General features: G+C 49.0%; 8 protein-coding genes across 8 annotated transcripts; 2 read left to right on the top strand and 6 right to left on the bottom strand.

The window, feature by feature from the left end:
• Positions 1–3: 3 nt before the first annotated feature.
• N7517_002944 (EF hand domain protein) lies at positions 4–3,363 on the bottom strand (the record flags this gene model as incomplete). Its single annotated transcript, XM_056720674.1, has 1 exon — positions 4–3,363. The coding sequence occupies one exon, from the start codon at positions 3,361–3,363 to the stop codon at positions 4–6; it is 3,360 nt and encodes a 1,119-aa protein (XP_056584809.1).
• Positions 3,364–4,024: 661 nt separating this feature from the next.
• N7517_002943 (putative MFS multidrug transporter) lies at positions 4,025–5,904 on the bottom strand (the record flags this gene model as incomplete). The annotated part of the gene is made up of 5 exons (XM_056720673.1): positions 4,025–4,368; positions 4,428–5,101; positions 5,155–5,333; positions 5,391–5,648; positions 5,707–5,904. 5 exons carry the CDS (start codon positions 5,902–5,904, stop codon positions 4,025–4,027), a joined length of 1,653 nt encoding a protein of 550 aa, XP_056584808.1.
• A 390-nt stretch (positions 5,905–6,294) lies between these two features.
• On the bottom strand, positions 6,295–7,605 carry N7517_002942 (methionine aminopeptidase MAP1; the record flags this gene model as incomplete). The annotated part of the gene is made up of 3 exons (XM_056720672.1): positions 6,295–6,939; positions 6,990–7,388; positions 7,471–7,605. The coding sequence occupies 3 exons, from the start codon at positions 7,603–7,605 to the stop codon at positions 6,295–6,297; spliced, it is 1,179 nt and encodes a 392-aa protein (XP_056584807.1).
• Positions 7,606–7,915: 310 nt separating this feature from the next.
• On the top strand, positions 7,916–9,828 carry bna4 (kynurenine 3-monooxygenase; the record flags this gene model as incomplete). Its single annotated transcript, XM_056720671.1, has 3 exons — positions 7,916–8,033; positions 8,335–8,549; positions 8,623–9,828. 3 exons carry the CDS (start codon positions 7,916–7,918, stop codon positions 9,826–9,828), a joined length of 1,539 nt encoding a protein of 512 aa, XP_056584806.1.
• A 230-nt stretch (positions 9,829–10,058) lies between these two features.
• On the bottom strand, positions 10,059–11,910 carry N7517_002940 (WD40 repeat domain-containing protein; the record flags this gene model as incomplete). The annotated part of the gene is made up of 2 exons (XM_056720670.1): positions 10,059–11,693; positions 11,794–11,910. The coding sequence occupies 2 exons, from the start codon at positions 11,908–11,910 to the stop codon at positions 10,059–10,061; spliced, it is 1,752 nt and encodes a 583-aa protein (XP_056584805.1).
• A 796-nt stretch (positions 11,911–12,706) lies between these two features.
• Positions 12,707–13,354, bottom strand: N7517_002939 (cornichon family protein; the record flags this gene model as incomplete). The annotated part of the gene is made up of 4 exons (XM_056720669.1): positions 12,707–12,799; positions 12,862–12,928; positions 13,004–13,159; positions 13,251–13,354. 4 exons carry the CDS (start codon positions 13,352–13,354, stop codon positions 12,707–12,709), a joined length of 420 nt encoding a protein of 139 aa, XP_056584804.1.
• A 727-nt stretch (positions 13,355–14,081) lies between these two features.
• N7517_002938 (putative ATP-dependent permease ADP1) lies at positions 14,082–17,412 on the bottom strand (the record flags this gene model as incomplete). The annotated part of the gene is made up of 2 exons (XM_056720668.1): positions 14,082–14,318; positions 14,374–17,412. 2 exons carry the CDS (start codon positions 17,410–17,412, stop codon positions 14,082–14,084), a joined length of 3,276 nt encoding a protein of 1,091 aa, XP_056584803.1.
• Positions 17,413–19,008: 1,596 nt separating this feature from the next.
• Positions 19,009–20,766, top strand: N7517_002937 (Beta-lactamase-like protein; the record flags this gene model as incomplete). Its single annotated transcript, XM_056720667.1, has 3 exons — positions 19,009–19,209; positions 19,269–20,242; positions 20,328–20,766. 3 exons carry the CDS (start codon positions 19,009–19,011, stop codon positions 20,764–20,766), a joined length of 1,614 nt encoding a protein of 537 aa, XP_056584802.1.
• Positions 20,767–21,273: the final 507 nt, after the last annotated feature.

Below are 21,273 nucleotides of genomic sequence, written 5' to 3'. Positions count from 1 at the left end.
GAATCAAAAGCTAGCCATCTCAATCCAACTGGCCACAAATGCCAGTCGGCGTCCCCGATCAGCAGCCATACGTCGCGAGAACTCTTCAAAGTTGAGTCTCGCACGGTTACCACGTTCCTTATTTTCACGTTCTACCTGGTCTAAATAGACCCACCGGGCTAGAGTCCGGGGCGAAGGTCGGCGTGGGGGAGGAGCTTCACGAGGCTGGTCATTGACCCGGTGAGGGGGCGGGAGTGGTTGCATAGGAGAGGGAGGAAGCTTAGGGGCTGTGGCTTCGGCTTCTGGGGAGGAGTGGGGAGAAGATGGTGCTGGAAGAGAGGTGATCCCGGGCTGGAGTCGGAGCTGGGCAGGGAGACCAGGGTCTGTGCTTGTAATTGGTGATTCTTCGGGGTCGGAGTCTGATTCATCGATCACTTCTGGTGTCATCTCTGTATGAGGACGATGCTGTGGGAGTGTTGGATCGTAGTAAAGTGTATCGTCTTCAAAGACCGGGCTGGATGGTCCTGCATCAGATGCTTGAGAGGCAGTGCAATCATCGTCATAATCAGATGAGGCGGCGGACGCCGTGTCGGATTCCTCAAAGGGCCGTGTTTGTCCAAGTCCAGCATCAGATTCGGGGTCGGCGAGATGAGTTGGCCGCACATCGTCTTCATCGTCATCCTCATATTCATCTTCATTACTATCATCATCCGAGGCGGTGGGCTCAGGCATTGGTTCGGTGTTGGCAGGCGCCAGGACTGGGCTCTGAATCCCGTAACCAGCGCGCTGTAATAGATCATCAAGTGGCCGTTCGTTGATAATTTCCTCAAGTTGCTCCTCAATTGGAGCATTCTCAGGTGGGTTACGTTTTGAAGGGTCCTCCTTTCCTGCGAGTTCAATCTCGCGGGCCCAGACCTTGCGCTCAGCTCGTGTGCGATAGACCTCCATCAGAAGGTCCTCCTTTGGCTTGAACAGAATATCTAGAAGCTCATTGAATCCCTGTTGTGTGACTTGATACAAAATCTCTTTCCCAACGTCTCTTTCGACTTCTGGAATTTCAAAGCCACCCCATCGCTCGCCAACAGGAATACTCCGTGACGAAGTTGATGGGTTAGATCGAATGTCGTACTCGTCATCATTGAGATCATCCTGGAATCGCACCTTGGACGACGAGCGCGAACGGAAAGAGGGCGGGCGCGATTCGGATTCATCCAAGTCTTCATCGCTGGAGTCATCGATGGCTGGATCCCTTTCATACCCCTCAGGGACAGTTGCGCCATCTTCTTCGTCTGTGTAGAAAGCTCGGCGCCTCCAACGTTCGTCGATTCCACGCTGACGAGCGTCAAATACACGTCTCTGATCATCTTCGCGCATTCTCTGATAAACTGCATCCGCGACGCGAGCCCGATCAATTGGATCCGTGATTTCTCGAGCGGGAATATAGGTCCCAAGGGCCTCGATGATATCTTCTTCGAGGATGTGCTCAGTTGGGGGCCAGGTACCACTGGCCACCGACGAGCTAGATTGGTCTGATCCACTGGTCTCGCTAGCACCATCTTCCTGCTCTTCGTTGTCGTTATTTCCGAAATCCTCTATGATATCCGATGGGTGAAGAGGAGGAGGAGTCTCGGTGGGTGCTAGGCGCAGTGTAGATGGGAACAATGGCCTCATTCGACCAAACTGTGCTCTGACAGCAGCATCACCCACAACCAAATGTCGATCACCGGTATCATCTCCGTCCTGTCGCATGATTCCTCCATTATCGACGATTTCCATGTCCCCCTCAGTATTCATGCGCTTGCCTTCGCCTGTACGAGAACGTTCACCTGCAGGAATATTGCCAGGGAATGCAGAGCTGATAGGTTGGCTACCGAGAACCACATCACGAGCTCCACCCTCCAAGAAGTCATCCTCCATGCCAGCAACCATGTCCCTTGTAAGCTCCCGGCTCAGCGCATAGTAAGCCCTGAAAACCCGAAGGAAGTCCTTGCGTTCGACGAAGCCATCCCCGTCGATGTCATAGCCACGGAACACACGCCGCAGCCGTTCGTCATTGCTTTTATTGTTGAGGCTAGCCAACCCCTTCAGGAATTCTTCAAAGCCGATAAGATTGTCGCCATTGATGTCATAGAATGCGAACATTCGGTCGTAAATGAGACTGGGAGGCGGCGGCCGGATAGAAGTATTAGGCACAAAGCACCGGTCGAATGTTTTGCGATCGATGGCCATATGCAACTTGTTCGGGTCGTTCACCCACTCATGATTGGCCAAACAGCGGAACTGATCCCATAGTGCATCAAGCTCTGTGTTTTCGAAGTTGCAGTCCTTCATAAGACGCTTGGCAAGAGGGCGCGGAAGGCTGCGAGGGAGCATTGAAGGCTTCCCAGGATACCATACAGGTTGAGATTGACGAGGGTTTCCTAAGAACGGGGCTGGAATCCGCACTTTGTAGAACAGATGTGTCTTGATGTGGACCTGCATTGCCTCGCATGTCTCACACAGATCGTAATCGATGCAATTGGCACATCGGTATCTGATACCCTGAATTGGCATGGCACCGCAGCTGTTGCAAGTAACTCCACGATGGATATAGCCGTCCCTACGCGCCTGATCCTCAGCGATGTGGTAAAGTAGGTTGAGCAGGTTCTGACCTTCCCTATTGGAAGGATCGTTGTTTCCATCACGCCATGAGAAGACACTTTGGTCATCCACCGTCTCGCCGTCGGGATTTTGTGGAGGTGCAGGCATGTCTGGAAAGGTAGAGGTTGAGAGAGTGACACGTTCACCATTCTGTCGTCGCCGGCGAAGCTCCTCTCCATAATTTACATCTCCGTTGAACCGGACCAGAGCCCTTTCAATACCAGCTCTGGAGATACCTCGGCGTTGAAGTTGCTCTGTCAAGTATGTTCTTTCTGCGGTGTTCTCCGGGAGAATGTGCGAAGATGGGAAATCGAGTGCAAGAAAGGATTCAAGAAACGTATCCTCCATCATCTCGCGCATGCGCTCTGCATGAGCAGGCGGGACACCGACTTCTTCCATCAGCTGGTCGCGTGTTGCGAGGAGTGATGGAAGAAGACCGCTCTCCACGCGACGTCCATCCTCTGTCTCAATGCGAAATGTTCCATATACACCATTCTGACGCTCTAGTTGTTCAAGGTGGGTAATGGCTCGATAGGACGGAGTGTCAGCGATCCCAAGTTCTTCAGCTTCGGTTGCTCTCGTGCGGCGCACAGCATTTCGACGCCGGAGTGAAGTTGACGATGACTGCGAAATGACATTATTGTGAACGTAGAGAATCGCATACGCAGCAGCGACACCAGTAAAGAGGTAGAGGATAGGTCGATACCGTGCTAGGGAGACTGGCCCTGGGCGCGAGTCGGCCATGACGGAGGTTTGGCGGAAGTTGAGCTAGCGGGAGCTGCACAAAAACGTTAGGAACACAAGGTGGTAGCTCATTCTGATCACAGTTGGATAAGCAGATCAAGTCAGACCCGCAAAGTGCCAATCAAGACACTCAATTAGAATAGATGAACAGTGAGTCAGCTGGATAACATTTCCAAGGTTGAAACGTCAACGGGGTTGCTGACAAGACCGCCCCATATGTTGGCTTAGTAAGCTATACTTGAGGCGGGCCGGGCCAGCCGTGGAGGCTATCGGCCTGGGCAGAGCCCTACAACATACCTACAATGTCCGAAGCTACGAGAAGCGACAATTTTTTTTTATAGAATGCAGACGAGAGAGCTGCAATACCCTTCAATACTTGTAGATACATTCGTAGATGGCATATTATGCTTACCTCTCTAGCTGATCCCTGTCTTGGAAACCTATGTTTTTTCTTGATTGGGTTTTGGAATAGATACAAAACTCTTTATATGCAATATATACTCGGTCGTTTCTTTGGTGTATGTATGCGATGAAAATAGATAGTTTCCAAGCCGTCCGTAATGCTAGATAGACCATACACCATAGTGATTTCCATGCAAGTTTTTCGCTTTCAGAAAATGCAAATCCGTATCTTTTTGATGCATAGAGCTTCACCTATGAATTAGCGGTTGAGTTTGCTTTCACGGATGAAACAGCTGCTCAACAAAGCAAAGAACACGACACAAACCATGAAGGCAAATCCCTTGTTGGTGGACCAGCCATAAGAGTCCCGGACAATCCTGGCAGTTGCTGGGTCGAGGGTTTTGATAAAGTCCAGACTTTCTCGAACACCTTCAACAATCTGATCGATATTCTTACTATCGCGTAGACCTGATTTCAATCGATTCCGTAGGACTTGCTGAACGACAGTTGATGATAAAGAGAGACCAATGACGGATCCCAATGAGCGGAACAGATATGAGCAAGCAGTGACGACTGCCTGGTCTTCAAAACTAGCGTTCGATACTGACGGAGTGGTTAGCATAAATTGAAATTTTGTAGAGTAAGATCAGACGAGAACTTACTCAAACCGATCAAGGTTGTAGTGACACCAATGCCATTGCCAAACGCTGAAATTACCATTCCCAAGATCATGGGGACCGTACTAGCCACCACACCACCAGAGAACAGGTATATGCAGAGTACACCAGTTGTCAGGAAAGCATACGCAGCAATTGTCAGCCAGTAATACTTGCCATACCATTTCATCAACAAGCCTGCAAGCACGGATCCAGAGACACCAGATAGAATGCTTGGCAATAAGCGCAGTCCTGCAGTTGTGGCAGAGACACCATCCACCGCTTGGAAGTATAGAGGAATATAGAAAAGAGCGGCAATCCACCCCCCAAAGCTGAAGAAGTTGCAGCAGTAGCAAGCAAAGAATGTTCGGTTGAAGATGATGTGACCAGGCGCAAAGGGTTCGGCTGCTTGGTAGATCTCAACTAGGATAAAGATCACGAACAAGACAGCGGAGACACCCAGGGAGACGATTGTCAGGGGTAATCTCCATGACACATTACTACCGCGATCGAGACCAACTAGGAAACCAAGAACGGCGCCAACAAGGACTATAGCGCCAAGGAAGTCAATGCGACGCAGCTTGGTCTTCCAATGGGCACTCTCGCGAGGGGGTAGCTTGAGCAGGAAGGTTACAGCAATGAATGCAATCACGCAAAGAGGGAATTGCGCTAAAAACGCCCTAGAAAAAACGTCAGATTGCGTATGGACATGTGGGTCTTGCATCATTCATACCAGCGCCAGCCAATGTAGTCGGAGAGAATTCCACCCAACGGTGCACCGGTACCGGAACCTGTGGCATAGATGATATTGATGATACCCTGCCACAAGCCTCGATCGCGAAGAGGAACAATATCACTCATCAAAATGCTAACAACAGTGGTCATACCGCCACCACCAATGCCTTGGAAGACCTGTTCGAAAATAGTCAGCATTACATGATTCTAGCCTGAGATCACATGCGAACATACACGAGCAGCAATCAACTCATTGATATTCCGAGCCATACCGCATCCCAAGCATCCAATGCCAAAAATCGCATATGCAAAGAGCAGACATGGCTTCCGACCAAAGATATCACTTAGCTTGCCATATAAAGGCTGGAAAGATGTTAAAGTAAGAAAATAAGAAGTAGCAATCCAGCTGGTCAGATTGAGAGCTTTGAGATCGCTACCAATCTGACCATAACTAGCCATGATGATTGTCTGGTCTGCTGCCGACAAGAAGATCTATAGATCCCGTTAGTTACAACTTCAGAAACCCGAATGAATAAGAAAGAATCCATACTCCTAGAGAGATGGCAGGAACAATATATTTGAGCTGCTTCTGCGCATCGGGAAATGGCTCTTTGCCTTGCTCCTCTGCCTGTACTGGATCCCCTGATTCCACATGGTGATCGGGAATCGTGCCGTTGGACACAGCGCCATTAGTGGACGCGGATCCCAGCAACGGGGAATTCTCTGTAGGAGAAGTCTCTGGAGCCATTTTCGAGACTTGTGTCACCAGATCGCTCCAGATTGTCTCAAAGTCGAAATGACTTGACTGGAAGTCTACGGGGAAAAAAACGAAAGAGAGCGAGAGCATCTTAACCCCAAAATTCTCCACCTGCCGATAACACGCCCCTCACTGTCCCCCGACTTACCCGTTGCGGCCAATCAAATCCACTCATTCCTCGGACATATGCCGCCCAGACCTTTGATCTGCGACGACATCGGCAACCTTTTGCTTGGCCTATAGCTATATGTTGTTTGATACATTACCTCAACTATGGAACTATATATTGATAGACATTGAAGGGTCGTAAATTTGGCTGTTAAATAGGTAGTATCTGGATATGCAAATATTTCCAATTAGTTAACTCCCAATTCCCTAAGTTCATGCTGTCGAAGGCATAGGAACGGGACCACCAGGCGAGTCAGGCAGACGGGCAGTCAGAACCTCGACACCATCCTCAGTTACGAGAAGGGTGTGCTCGAACTGGGCTGATAGAGATCCGTCCTGGGTAGTGCTGGTCCAGTCGTCGGGCCAAGTGCGGTCACGGTGGGTACCAATGTTGATCATGGGCTCAATCGTAAAGCACATACCGGGCTTGGCAGTGCCCACAGCCTTGTTCTTAGCGTAATGGGGAATGTTAGGCGCACAGTGGAACAGCTGGTTGATACCGTGGCCGCAGTAGCTCTTGACGACACTGCATTTACGGCCCTTGGCGTGCTTTTCAATGACATTGCCAGGATCGCGGAACAGCATGCCAGGCTTGACGATGTCAATTGACTGGTTCAAACATTCACGCGCGGTTTCCACCACTCGGACGGCGTCGGGGTCGGCAAGTGCCTTGTCTCCAACATAGTAGGTCTCGTTGATATCGCCGTGGAATCCCTTGTGGTACAGAGTGACATCGATGTTGACAATGTCTCCATCCTTCAAGGGCCGTTGATCGGGAATACCGTGGCAGATGGTCTCGTTGACCGAGGTACATACGGATTTGGGGAAGTTCATGTAGTTCAGCGGGGAGGGATAAGACTATAAATATGTCAGTATGGTATTGTGCGATCAGAGAGTAACTCCCATACATCACGCTCGATACAAGCCTTGTGGACAACCTCGTCGATGTAGTCCGTGGTGACACCAGGCTTCAATTCACGTGCAGCAGCATCCAAAACCTCACGAGCCAATCGGCAAACCTTGCGCATGGCCTCTTGCTCCTCCTTATTCAGGATGGTGATGTTATGACGACCGATGATTTTCTGCTCGGAGCGGGGAATACCATCGCGGGCATAGTCGGGGTGCGGGATCGCCTTGGGGATCGTTCGTTTGGCGGATAGAGGATAGACGGGCCTCAAAGAACCGCTGTAAGGGAAGGATGGGTACGGATTGAAGGTTCCGGTAGCTGGATCTGGTTCAGAAACTACCTTCGGAGGAAAAAGGTTGGTGAGGAAATTACTCTTTTTGTGAATGTTCTTATGTTCGCTCTGGAGTAGATGGTCAGCCCTTGGTTTCCCGCATAGAAGGGCGCTTGTATTGCGCATTTTCCGGTCACATCGGAGTGCCTACCCAGCTTCTCTTGAAACAGTCCTGCGAACAGAAGAAACTGTCCGTGCCGCTCTTTAGACATGTCGGACATTGGAGGGTGCCTGCATCGTTAAGGCAGTCCACACCCTTACATTTGCGATTCCCAACTTCAGCCATATTAATATAGCAGAAGTGAAAAGAAATAAAAATAAAAACCAGAGAATATGTAGTAGAGAGTGGATTAACTGGCGGCCAAAACTTCAAGAAAATCCCCGCCGGCCGCAAGGCGATATGGAACTAGGCCTCATTTGGACTAGCACCCAAATGTCTGATATTAGCCTAAGGCATCAAGGCAATAAATAAAATGACTAATGTCGATCATCTCACTTAAGAACCTTTGGAAGGGGCCGATCTCGCAGCACGTGATGATGACTTACTCTTCCGTTTCAGCACGTACCTGATTGTATTTTGGACATTGACCAGGTACATGATGGCCATTCCGAGGCAGAAAGTGGTTGTCGTGGGTGCTGGCCCAGTGGGAGCCTTGGCAGCCCTGTATGCTGCCTCAAGAGGCGACGAGGTGGAAGTATATGAGCTCCGCGGAGGTATGTTTTTATCCCTTGTGTGACCTTTTTTTATTATTATGTGATCGGCATTGGGAACAATCCGAGTGTCAAGAGGGGGGGGGGGGGTACATGCCTTTTGCAGGAAATGGCTTGCTTTTTATGAAGGCACCATATCTTGCAAGGTCCCTGTCTCAACTCTTCAATTAAGAGAAAACCACCCCGATTAATTTATATCACCATCTGCTACTACCTTGGATACCCCCTTGCATTTGTCCTGGCTCAGTTGTGATTCATTGCGAATTCTTCCGAACTGACGCCAATAATCACTGTGCATCCGTAGATCTCCGAGACCCTACAACAGTGCCATTGAACTTTACCAAGTCTATCAACTTGGCACTTTCCGAACGTGGCATTACATCTATGAGATATTCTGGCCGGGATGATTTGATCGACAATGTCCTGCGTGATGCGATCCCCATGCACGGCCGGATGATCCACGGCCGAGACCGAGGAGATCTGTGGGAAGCTGCACAAGCCTATGACGTTCATGGCCGGGTATGGACCGATCACCCGCTTGGCATGCTATTGCTATTTACCCTGCAGATCACATAGCTAACCACTACTAAAGGCTATTAATGCTATCGATCGAGGAACTCTCAATAATGCCCTTCTCGATGAGCTGGAGAAGACTCCCAATGTCAAGCTATTTTTCAATCACAAGCTTACAGGTGCTGACTTCCGCACCAACAAAGCCTGGTTTGAGCGCAGAATCCCCGGAGATACACCCGTGGCCGATGATGCCGGTATAGCTGGTCGAGTACCGGAGATCGAGGTGTCCTTCGACTACCTCATCGGTGCCGACGGAGCACACTCCGCCGCGCGCTACCACCTTATGAAGTTCGCTCGTGTCGATTATCAACAAGAGTACATCGACACTCTGTGGTGCGAGTTCCAGATCCCACCATCGGAAGATGGAGACTTCCGTATCTCGCCAAACCACCTCCATATCTGGCCTGGGCGCGAGTTCATGTTCATAGCGCTACCATCAGCCGATAAGTCCTTCACATGCACCTTATTTGCACCATCCTCGCACTACAACAACCTCGAGAACTCATCACAGGATCTGCATGAATTCTTCGACTCACATTTCCCCGGCGTATGCCCAGAGCTAATCGAGCCCGCGGCGTTGAGTGAGCAGTTCATGGCGAACCCGCATCTCCCATTGATCAGCATCAAATGCAACCCCCACCACTTCAACGCCAGCGTCGTCATTATCGGCGATGCAGCACACGCAGTCCTACCCTTCTACGGACAGGGACTAAACGCCGGCCTGGAAGATGTCCGGGTCCTCTTCGAGCAACTGGACAAACACGGAGTCTACGACCCCAACTCCAGCATCTATACACGCGGTCTCAAGCGCCAGGCAGGCTTCCAGGCCTACACAGACCAGCGTTGCGCCGATACACATGCGATCAACGATCTATCGAAGGAGAATTATCTCGAAATGCGCTCGGGCGTCAAATCGCCGCTCTACAAGCTGCGCAAGATGGTCGAAGAAACTATCGACCGCCGTTTCCCGTTCTTTGGCTGGAAAACGCAGTACGCCCGTGTCAGCTTCAGTAACCAGCGGTATTCCGAGGTTGTTGAAGCTGTTCAGAATCAGAGCCAGGTGCTTGGTCTTGGTTTGAGCGGGGCTTTGGTTGCTAGTGTTGGTGCTGTGTCCATCTTGGTGTGGAAGTACCCTCAGTATCTCTCGCCGATGGGGTTGCTTCGGTGCTCGCGGCATCTGGCTTGTGTCGGGTTGAGAAGTATTCGGAAATTCATCCATATGTAAAGCTGTTTTTTTTTTTTGGATGAGTGAACTTTTGAGTGAATATGTGACGATTTTCAGATTGTTTGGGGACTTCTAGTGCATATAATTTATTACATGAGGAAATAGCATAGCACGATCAGCAGACTATTATAGAAAGCATCGAGGACATAAGAGGGAAAAATTTCCAAGATCCAAGTCTGAATTCTTGATCAAACTAATAACACTTGGTAAAAAACATAGGTAAAAAGCCTTTAATCCCAATATCTGATAGCACCGTCCAATCCACCAGTGACGACCTTGCTGGATTCATGGGGGTGCCAGTCCAGGCAAGTAACAGCACCGCCTTCCTTTCCACCAGCTTGGATCTTATGGTACATCTTGCCAGTCTTCCAGTCCCAGAAGCAGACATAGCCGCCGCTGTCACCAGAAACAAGGAACTGGCCATCAGGCGAGATCTTGAGGTCGACAGCGTACCCGGAAGTATTATGCCCAACGAAGCGCTTCTTCCGGTTTTGGCGGAATTTGTCCGTCGCGCTGTAGACGACAATCTGGTTGTCGCCTGACTGGAAGGCAACATACTTGCCATTGGGATGGGGCGTCGCACGAGTGAGCGCGAACATGTATGGCTCTGCGATGAACTTGATCGGGACAGGGATGCCGTATTCCCAAGCGCGCAGCGACTTGTCGTCTGAGGTGGAGATGAAGCGGCGGTTATCATCGACGAAAGTGAGGGTGTTGACGGCTGCCAGATGGTGGTCATACTCTTGGACCAGCTCGCCGGACCGGGTGTCGAATTGCACGATTTTCTTGTCGGACATACCGGCCAGGAACTCGTGTGAGTGATCTGCGCCGGGGTTGAAGCGGACGACGTGCGGTGTCTTGCCCGTAGAGAAGCGGCCAAGGCACTTGCCGTATTCGGTATCCCAGAGCTTGATCTGTCGGTCGTATGAACCGGTAAGGAAAGTCTTTCCCGATGGATGGAAGTCTGTGTCTGAGATTGACTTGGTGTGGCCGGAGAAAGTGCGCAAGAGTTCCCGAGAGTGATACACATCCCAGAGCTTGGCCTTTCCATCGGCTGCTGACGAAAGCAGCAAGTGACCAGACTTGGGAATGAATCGAAGAGAGGTGATCGGCTTGGTGTGCGACTTCCAAGTTTGCACAAGCTTTTTCGGTACGTAGTTCTTGGTGGTGCCGGGCTCTTTGCGCAAATCGATATCCAGGTCCTGGGGCACGTGCATGTACGTCCGGCCCTGGTAGTCGTATTGCTCTGATCCGTGGAACTCGGTGGTTTCTTGCGTGGCAAAGTCGCCTTCATAGTCGGTGGCATCCTTGCTCATGGCGGGCATGGGCGCCGTGGTAGTCAGAGTCTCGTCTTCCTCTTCGACATATTCCTCGTCGCTACCAAGCGCGCGCTCATCTCCCTCAGCAACCTCCACATAGTCATATTGCTGGTCATTTTGATATTTCGCCCAGGGTCCCAGATATGCGCCATCTCCTTCCACGACACTCGAGTCGCCCTTCTTTTGCCGCTTTGTCCGCCAGTTTGCGGACGCGCTCTTAGTTGGCTTCATTTGCACAACATCCCGGCCTCCGTATTGCGCCGCATTTTCGAGGTTTCCGATAAATTGGTCTGGTTGTGTGGGATTGCGTGTGTAGCCCAGACTCTGGAACGTGCGATGTTGCGCAGCAAATGTGGACTCGCTGATGGCTGCTTCTTCGGCAAATCCGGTCGGAACATTCTTTCTTTTGATACCGTTTCCCGGGCCTGCTGGCTTGAACGGATTCACGGGTCCCTGGGAGGGCTGTGTAAGATCATCGTATGTGGCATTGTAGGTAAGGGCTTGGGATGAGGCGTTGGCGAGGGCCATCTGCATATGCGCTTGGTCCTGTAGGATCGTTAGTCTTATCTGTTCGTCATGGCTGGGATGCCTGAAACGCAAAGAACAAAGAAACTCGGGCAGGAGTGTGATTATGGGGTGACCAAACCTCTGTATTGACCTCTGGTGCAGCAATGACCTTGGTCGCGGTCGTCACAGACGAGTTGGGCATAGCTGTGGCGTCATCGTCGCTGGAGTCATAACCAAGACCTAATAAGGCAGACATGACTGATATGTCAAAAAGAGTACGAATGCGCAGACCTCAATGCCCCTTTGCAACAACGCTGGGGTTGAATGTGGTTGGTAAATGGTAGATGGTGGAGGATAGGATTTTACGGGCGTCGGGAGACCCCCGATACGAAGGCCCGCGGAACAGCCACCGCAGCTAAGCTCTACCAGCCCTCAATACAGCTTCAATCTTAGTTAGGTGCGCATGTCAATTATGCCTACTGTTTTCTACTCTCCTTACGCCTATTTAATAGCCATGGTAATTCTCAAGGAACTAGTTAAATGTTAGAAACCTTGGGTATCGTACGCTCTTCATTGCCAACCGCATAGGAGGTATATACAACTCAACAGGCCGAAAGACACAGCAAGATTAACACAGAAGAAAAATTAAAAACAAAGCAGAAGATAGCAAAAGAGCACATGCACCACCGCAAGTCAATCATACAGTGTCTCAAATCAATCCAGCTCACATCCCCGGCTCGAGACACCCCAAAGGAAATATCTATTACTTCTCATTGCTGTAGTCATACCAGCAAATATCTCAAGACTGAAAAAATTCGTTGCTCATCCATAGTCATGGCCGCCCAAAGATGAGGAACCAGTTTGATATACCGATTTATATGGTATAACGGCCGTCGTGGGGCTGGGGTCATATTCGAGGGTTGCGTGACAGTCCGATAACAACGCAAAGAGAGCACTGACCCAAGAACTCATGACAACAGCTCATCAATAGACAGCTCCTTGATCTACCCGGGACGACCATGACGCATCGCATGTTCGGTCTTTTCACGCAGTCAGTGGCCCTCATCGCGGATAAGGGCAACAATCATGCTGTAGAGGTAGAAGAAGAACATAAGGAGGTGGAAGCCAAGCTTGATGAAGGATTCCTAGACACGATTTCGAGTCAGTTATTGCGCTGCAGGCTGCGACTTGAGAAAACCAAACTGACCTTCTTGTGCACGTTCAACTTGCGGAAAATCTCGGTCGCATCCAAAAGATGCTGGTTCTCGTAGATCCTATATTTCCAGAAACGACTCGGTTAGCCTTGTGCTTAGGAGGTGTTGGTAATAATCGAAGAGCTTCCAACGTACTTCTTAGCGTTGAACAATACGAGGGGCAGGTTCAGCACGATGGCGAGCCAGTACCCGTTGATCAAGAAGAGGAAGGTCAGGAAGGCGTGGACAGCGGCTTCGGGGATGATATAGGCGTTAAGGCGGTTGCAAAGATCGATAGGGTTGATGTAATCGCTGGGGAAAAAAGGAGAAGAAGTGTCAGCTTGCGTTCCACAGTATGCGTTGGACTAAAAGTAGTTGCTTTGGATAGACAGAAAAGACTCACCATTCGAGATCACTGTACATAATCGTGAAGAACACCTGGAGGAAGAGGTTGACGGCGTTGATCAACACCGACAACAGGTAGAGCCATGCTTCGCCGGACATCATTGCGACAGTGACGTTGCGTCAAGTATAATTGACAGTATTTCAATTGCTAAACGAAGAATTATGAGCCAACTGTCTGCGACACAAGTGGTTGAGGTCAAGGTGGATTGATGAGGCCGGAATTGGAGATGTTTGTGGGGTTCTGCGGCCCAAGGAAGACAGAGGAATCACACAGAGTCATCTCCGAAGAGGGGTCAAAGCTCACTCACAAATAAGAAAATGCACTCAAGCTGGTGGAGGTGAAAAGAAAAGCAGAGATGAGGTGGGATCGAAAGAGGGAGTTTCGAGATTAGCGAATTGCACTCGGGTCGGCGGTGTCGGGAGGGCTGGTCATCATTAGCGCAACCCGAAAACGGGGCTGGTAACGTACATGCACGGAATACGCGATAAGGAATAGCTTGAGGGTGTACTTGAAATAAATTATAGTAAATACCTATGTAGGTACGGAGTACGGAGTATGTAGGTTGGTAACTGCCATTCCTGACCTGAACCCTGGAACAAGCTTTGTAGAAGGATGACGTTTTAACACGTGCGAGGTCTAGACTGTACCCAACTTCAACGTTGAAAAAAAAATCATTGGGCGTACTGTCTATATACATAATGACAAACTATAGACCGTAGAAGGACTTCCATGCGCCTTTAGAGAATCTTCCTGGTAATGAGCGCAACACAATAAGCAGGAGTAAGCCGATGGTATCACCCCGGTGTATAGAAACAGAAAATGACTAGCTCATCGCTTCTCAACAAGTAGGAAATGCATTGCACTGTATGCAATGATGATGAAGGCCCCAGAAATGACAGCAAGCCCGATAACATCGCTCCAGTAGGCCTGGGTGTCAAAGCCAAATGCGCTTAAGATGGAAGCACCAGGAACTTCAATATCCAAACCGTACTTGTGATCAATCAAGGTGAGGAAAGTCACTTCATTGACGATCAAGGCCTCGAAGCCATAGTGGAAAATGGATAGCTGTTACTATTGTTAGTATGGGGAAAAAAACCAGTTAAGTTATAGGAAAACTTACAGTCTGCAACCACAGTGCTGACTTGGGAATCGCATCGTGATTCAGCAGGAGACCGGCGAAGAGCAAGCTGAAAAGCATGACCAAACTGCCGATAAGATTGGCGACTCCGCCATCCCGGAAAATGATGCCAATGAAGAGGCAAATGTTGGCTGCCGCAAGATTGAAAAGGACCAAGACCAGCAAAAAGCGGAAGAATTCAGGCCATGCCGGAATCAGACCCGTCATGGGGTATACGATGATGCCCATGATAATAGGAGGAATCAGCCTCAGAGGAACGATATCAAACACGACCTTGGACGCAAAGTACGTGACTGGATGATAGTAACCATTGGCACGCTCACGTACAAACAAAAGCCGCTCCGTCGAGAACACGTTGAGACTGGTCAAAGTACTGAAACCAAACAGAGCCAAGATGAAGAAGAAGAGACCAAGACGATTCTGGAAGCCTTTAATATCATCAGTGAGGCCATAGAAGAGGTACCCGGATAAGACCGCGAGAAGGATGGCAATTGCGTAATGGGTGAGCATTAGCATCGGGTTTCGATAAAGATTGCGCCATGTCCGCTGAGACAAGATGATGAATTGCCGTACCAGACCAACTCGAGCATAGCCCTTAGACTGTATCACAGTATCCGACAACATGGGCGAATTTGGTGAACCGTTGACGGCCTGGGCATTCTGCACGGCGGTCAAAATCTCATCATGCACAAAATGGCAAACATCAGAATCCGCGTAGCTAGCAACCAGAATGTCAAGATCACTTTGTCCAGGTGCCGGAGGAGGCAGCTGATCGGGATCATCAAGGATTTGCGGAGGGACATTGCCTTGTTGACGAGAAAGACGCAGCCATTGCTGATGGTTCTCAGCTACATCCAATGTAGCACTCTCGTCATCTGTTTTTGGCGTGATTGGTCGCTCGGTATATTGCTTTCGGGAGTAAAGCTGGCGATCTTGTTGCTGTTTCAAAGATACCCGGCGTTTGCTTTTGGGTCTCCGCGTCGCCTCTGCGCCGCTTGAGTTGTCTTCAGTGCTCTGGATTGACGCGCTGTTAATGGACTTGACAGCTCTGAGACTGCTTGATGCAGTCTTGGGCGGACCATTGCGCCCATCCACAGACGATGTTACCTCATCCGTATATGACGAATGTGCGCCACCGGCGTGCATTGTAAGATCGACAAGGTAATCCGCAATGTTGAATCCCGGCGGACAGGAATACCCCATACGGTCAAAATACTGCTGGCATGCTGAGAAGGGGCCGGAATATACAGTGCGTCCTTCAGCGAGAAGGATGAGTCGGTCAAACAGGGCAACAATGTTCGAGCGAGGTTGGTGGATGGTGAAGATTACAGTGCGGTTGTATGTCTTGGCTAGTGTCACTAGACATTCAACCACATTGAACGCATTGTAGGCATCCAATCCACTGGTGGGTTCATCCAGGAACAGGATACTGGGGCTGGTAACCAGCTCACAGGCAATACCGACTCGGCGCTTCTCTCCACCAGAAATGCCACGACCATTGCCTTCTTCCGAACCAATCAATTGATCCTTGATGTGGTAGATTCCAAGTTGCTTTTCGACCTCCACGACTCTTTGCTCTTTAGCTGCCCGGCTCATGTCGCGGGGAAGTCTGAGTAGGGCGCTTGTCAAGATGGTCTCATGGACTGTCAAGGTGGCAAGCATTGTGTCTTCTTGGTCAACAAAGCCAACCATGGATCTGAAGTCATTATCGTCAATTTTCTCGCCGTTGACATAGAAATCTCCATTCACTGAGCCACGCTTGTTCTTTCGTGCCAGGATATCAAGGAATGAAGTTTTTCCAGCACCAGATGCTCCCATAATGGCTGTAATTTGGCCTGGTATGGACGCTCCTTGGATACCAGAGAGAATCTCTTTTCCGTTTAGTGTGTAGGTTACATTGTCCCAATACAAAGCCACGGGGCGATAGTCTGCCATGAGTTTGGCAGTTTCATCGTCTGAATCATCCGATAGAGACAGGCGAAGATAACTCTGGCGTGCAGCACGACGGGACAGATACCAAACGAGCAGAATGACAGCGACCACAAATAGTGAACTTCCCGCGATCACGCCGGCAATGAGTGGAGTGTTGATTTTCTTCACGGGGCGCTCGTATCCTGGTTCGTCGGTCTTGTACATACACTCTCCCGAATCGCATGACAAGAAGATGCTGGGATCGCCAAAGACGCTTGCAATCAATCCATTCATTTGAGGTTCGGAGAAAACGCTCTTGGTGCCCTCCAGGGTTGATTTAGTATCGAAAGTAGCCGGGCCCTTGATCATTTGATCGAGGAAATCGCTCAGATCGATAGAACCGTTCTCGCCACAGAGGAAACGACCCGGAATACATTTGCACTGAAGGTTCTCACACTTGTAGTGAGTTGTATTGGAGCTGTAGTCTGTTTCCATGTTCCACTCGCAAGTGTCTAGGCCGCAATAGAATGATTCTTTCTGGTCGACCCAAAATTGGAAGCTACATGTTTCATCCTCGGCTTTGCAGGAGAAGGTCACTTGGGGCTTGCGGCCGTCGAGCTGTTTCAAGATCGCACGGTTGGTCACATCACACATTTGAAAGTTTTCCTTGACCGTGACACCTTGCTTGTGACACACGCCCCCTTCCTCTTCTGGCATCATAGCGTTGCAGGCATTATCCGAGTCACAGACATTGCAGTTGATGCCTTTCCAGCCATCCTTGCATTGACAGGTATTGGTATCACGCTGCGGTCGCTTCAAGTTGTCGGCCAACGAACCGCATAGGGGAACCGAGCAGTCGTCGCCTCCAAATCCCGGAGGACATGAGCATTTGCCGTTAAAGTTGTTGCAATCCGCAAAATGAGTACAGTTATAGTTGTCGAGCTGGCAGTTGAAGCAAGCCGGACACTCGGGACATCCGGGTGGCCGATTATCGAAAACGGAATATTGCGTAGCGAGGTTTGCGTCGGAGAATTCGCTCCATGCTGCAGCAGACCCCAGTAGGGGATTTAATGTGAGAAGCGAAAGAGTTATTGCGCCAGTCAAGCGCATCTTGTGAGGGATGGCAGCAGCGTGTCCTGATACGCAACGATACCAACAATCGAGGAAGGAATTCGGGGCGGACCGCCGAATTGATCAAAATAGATGATCAAACTGGAGCATATAGTTGAAGTAAAAGATAGAGACAAGGCAAGTTTGAAGGTTGGGAAGCAGGAAGCGGAGAGAGGGTGAGATTGGCCCACAGGCGATGACGCGGGCGGAGAAGAGGCTGGGCTGCATGTCAGGAACCCGCAGATGACCCTGTGGACAGATATTATGCAAGGTCGACCTCTATGTTTTTCATTCTACAGCTATAACTACGGAGGTAATTCATGAATTCCAAGCTTTCTTATGGACAATGTTTCTTCCCTTTGTTATGGCTACCCAGGTGGCACCTCAATGCGGGGAAACACGTGATGCCAGAGGGGATAGATACATCGACCAATTTAGCGAATTGAAAAAAAAAAAAAAAAAAAAAAAAACATGTCTAGAACAGAGTAATTGCTCTTGGCTATAGTATCAGTACTGGCTAATCTTGCTTTATTATTATTCACGGGCACCCGAGGTCTTTCAGATATATGTCAAGCGTGGGTAGTCTCCCCAACAACTCTATCAGGGCCATCTCATCCTGACTCTTATCTATTTGGTAATATAATTCTTCAATATTGGTGACCAGTCTTATGACATACTGGACTACAGTAAAATTAGAAAGCTACATGGAAGTGAGTTAATAACTGGTATTTGCCTCTGTGTAAGTCAACAATGCGTTGATTATGTATAGGCAGAAATAGTAGTTTTCCTCTTGATCCCACATATAAGTTGAAGGAAGTATAATATACCCTCTCCTTAAGGTCCTGTAGATGTCGAATTTCTTATAGTAGCGAATTATAAACGTCGATACGCATTGACTAGATGAATCTGTATGTCGCGAATTTGCTGAATGCAACTTGCCTGATAAAGAGCACCTCTTGAGTAATTCGTTTGCAACAAGGCTGTGGAGCAAGTTGGAGACTCTCTGGTTGCAAAAGGTCATTGGGAGACCACTATTGGAAAGGCGCACCTACTTATTGCCCTAATAGATTGGCTATATGTGGGGTTTAGTTGCTTGATGATTGCTAGGTGAGACGTAGAGGAGCACATATACTATGAGAGCTGTGGCCCCCTAGTATGCAACCTTCCAGCTTAAAGGAATCACATGTTGCTACCGTTGCTAGGGCTAAAATGCCACCTCAGTACCGCAGTAAGCCAGATGCTGAGACTTGTATGTTCATCCACTTTTTGGATATAACTTGAATGTCTTGACCTACTGCAATTCGCTAGATAATTTGGAATTTATATCACCCTCGGGTCTTCGGCTCTACACTCTTACTTGACTCCCGGGGGAAAAATACGAAAAGCGCTTATCTATCGGTCTCTTTGTAACTTTGGAAAAAACTAGTAATCGGGTTAAGTCATAGTCACAGTGGAGTACCGTGATACTAATTAGCACTAGCAATATATATTGAGAGTTGCCTAATATGATTGAAGTCTCCCTTCGAATAACACTCCGCAGGTTACTTCATTTATCACTCTCTAGCTTTCGCTTGTAGGTCTGTTCTTCTGCCCAAAATGCCTTTGCCATTGGCATTTATCTTTCCTTGCCTTGTACTGGCCGGGCTTGAGACTTTCCAACAGCCCCTTCAAGTGTACGAAAACCAGTCCAGTTCGCCCTTTGATGCACATTTCGACCAAAGGGTCAATTGGGCCCTTGAACATTTCAGCATTCCTGGTCTAGCTGTTGCAGTCGTTCGTGGAGATACATTTGTTAAAGTGTGTGGCCCTGTTCTTGATGTAGCCACCGGTGATTAAATTGACCAAAAACCGTGAAGGGCTATGGCGTCTCGAATACTATCAGTTCCGACCCAGTGACAGAGCATACCCTATTTTTCGCAGGAAGCACGACTAAGGCCTTCACTTCTGCGGCCATCTCTCTCCTTGTTGACGATAACATTAATTTCCCAGCCATCCATTGGGATACACCGGTCTACACCATCATCCCAGAGGATTTCGTACTCAACGATACTTGGTCTACATCGCAAATGACAATTATTGACATTTTGTCTCATCGCTCTGGCCTACCACGCCACGACTGGGTTTGGCTCGCCGACATAACTCTTCAAGAAGCTGTACGATCAATGAGACATCTTCCATTTACGTCTTCTCCACGGACAGAATGGCAATATTCAAATCTTATGTACTGCGTGGCATCCCATCTTATCGAAACCGTGACGAATCAGTCGTTGCAGGAGTTCTTTACCGAAAATATCTGGCTGCCTATGAATATGACAGAGACTTATCTTTCCCTCTCCGAGGCTCGAGAAGCACAACGGGATATTTCACAAGGCTATTATGTGGATTTTGACGGTAAAATTGCCTCCACCGAGCAATTATTTACAGATACCATCCGTGGAGCAGGCAACATACTGTCGTCGGTTTCAGATTACGCCAAGTGGATTTCAACCATGCTGAAACGTGGACCACCATTCTCCCAGACAGGCTATGAAAAATTGTTTGGTGGTCACTCTATAGTATCACCCAATCCCATGGAGCCGTTTCAAACTCCTACACTTTACGGACTAGGATGGATGTCACAAGCATATAAGGGCGAGATGATACTATACCATGAAGGATCCCAGTTTGGGTATGGAGCGTCCGTAATGCTCTTACCAGAACGAAACTTCGGGCTTGTGGTGCTAGGCAATAATATGGATGGGGTTAACGCGGCGGCGAATGCACTTGCTTATCATCTGATTGATGAAGAAATGGGCATTCCCCTTGAGAGTCGATATGACTGGATTGCAAGGTATGGCAGAACATTTAGTTCGCTACTCGATAGCTTGACTTTGTTACCCTTTTCGAAATGTCTCCCTGACCTTTATAAAACACAGAGGCGATGAAATGATCAACGACAGCTACCTTTCTGAAAACATCCTATCAGAGCTCTATCCAAGAATTCCCGATCCCCCGTTGGCAAGCCCTATCAACTTCTCTGCTTATGAAGGATCCTATACACACCCAGCTTACCCAGAGCTTAGGATGTCCAGCAACTGCAGGGGTGACCGCGCTTACCAGGTGCTAAACCGAACAACCCCTGACCTGTGCGCCTCGCTTGCAAGATACAATGACTACTCCAAAGGTTTGGAAATAGGCTTCTTTCATGTTTCCGGCACATATTGGCTTCAAATTGCAGTTAGATGGGGCATTCCCAGTGCTGCCCGGGTGGAGTTTCGGATTGGCTCTGATGGCTCAGCAAGCTGGTTAGGAATTGAGATCGAGCCTTTGATGGCGAAGCGGGAGGAAAAGATATGGTGGAGACATGCGGTATAGCCATGAAATATTGAGAATCAATGCCTAGACTATATAAAGTGTCAAAGGCATAATGATTCAGCTCACACTTAGCCACATGCAGTTAGAAAGCAACGAAACGTTCCTTGGAAGCTCTTTCCAATTTATGTACCTACCCTTTGTTCCTCCTCTGTAAAACCATGTTGTCAACTTTGGATAGCCGTTATAACATCGATCTATAGGAAAAGCAGCCCGAAAAGACATCAGAAAAATGCCTTGAGAATGTTAACACCAAGGACATTAGATAGGATACCGGCAAAAAGTCTGTCAAATCGCCATGCTCTTTTATTTCACTTGAATACATAAAAGAGTGTACTCAACTTATTTGTAGTTTCCCAATACCGTTGCGGGGGCAACGATGTGATACACGATAAGAATCACAGTCAATATTACCTAGGTAGTAACTGGAAGAAGTACGACCCATTATGAGCGACGGATCGGATAAACACTGGCTAATTAATGATCTCCGCCGCATATAACCTTCGACTC

Source organism: Penicillium concentricum, assembly GCF_028827145.1.
Source record: "Penicillium concentricum strain IBT 3081 chromosome Unknown utg000001l_segment0_segment0, whole genome shotgun sequence".
NCBI lineage: Eukaryota > Fungi > Ascomycota > Eurotiomycetes > Eurotiales > Aspergillaceae > Penicillium > Penicillium concentricum.
Note: the sequence above shows the minus strand (reverse complement) of the source record. Positions and strands in the feature narration are given on the sequence as shown.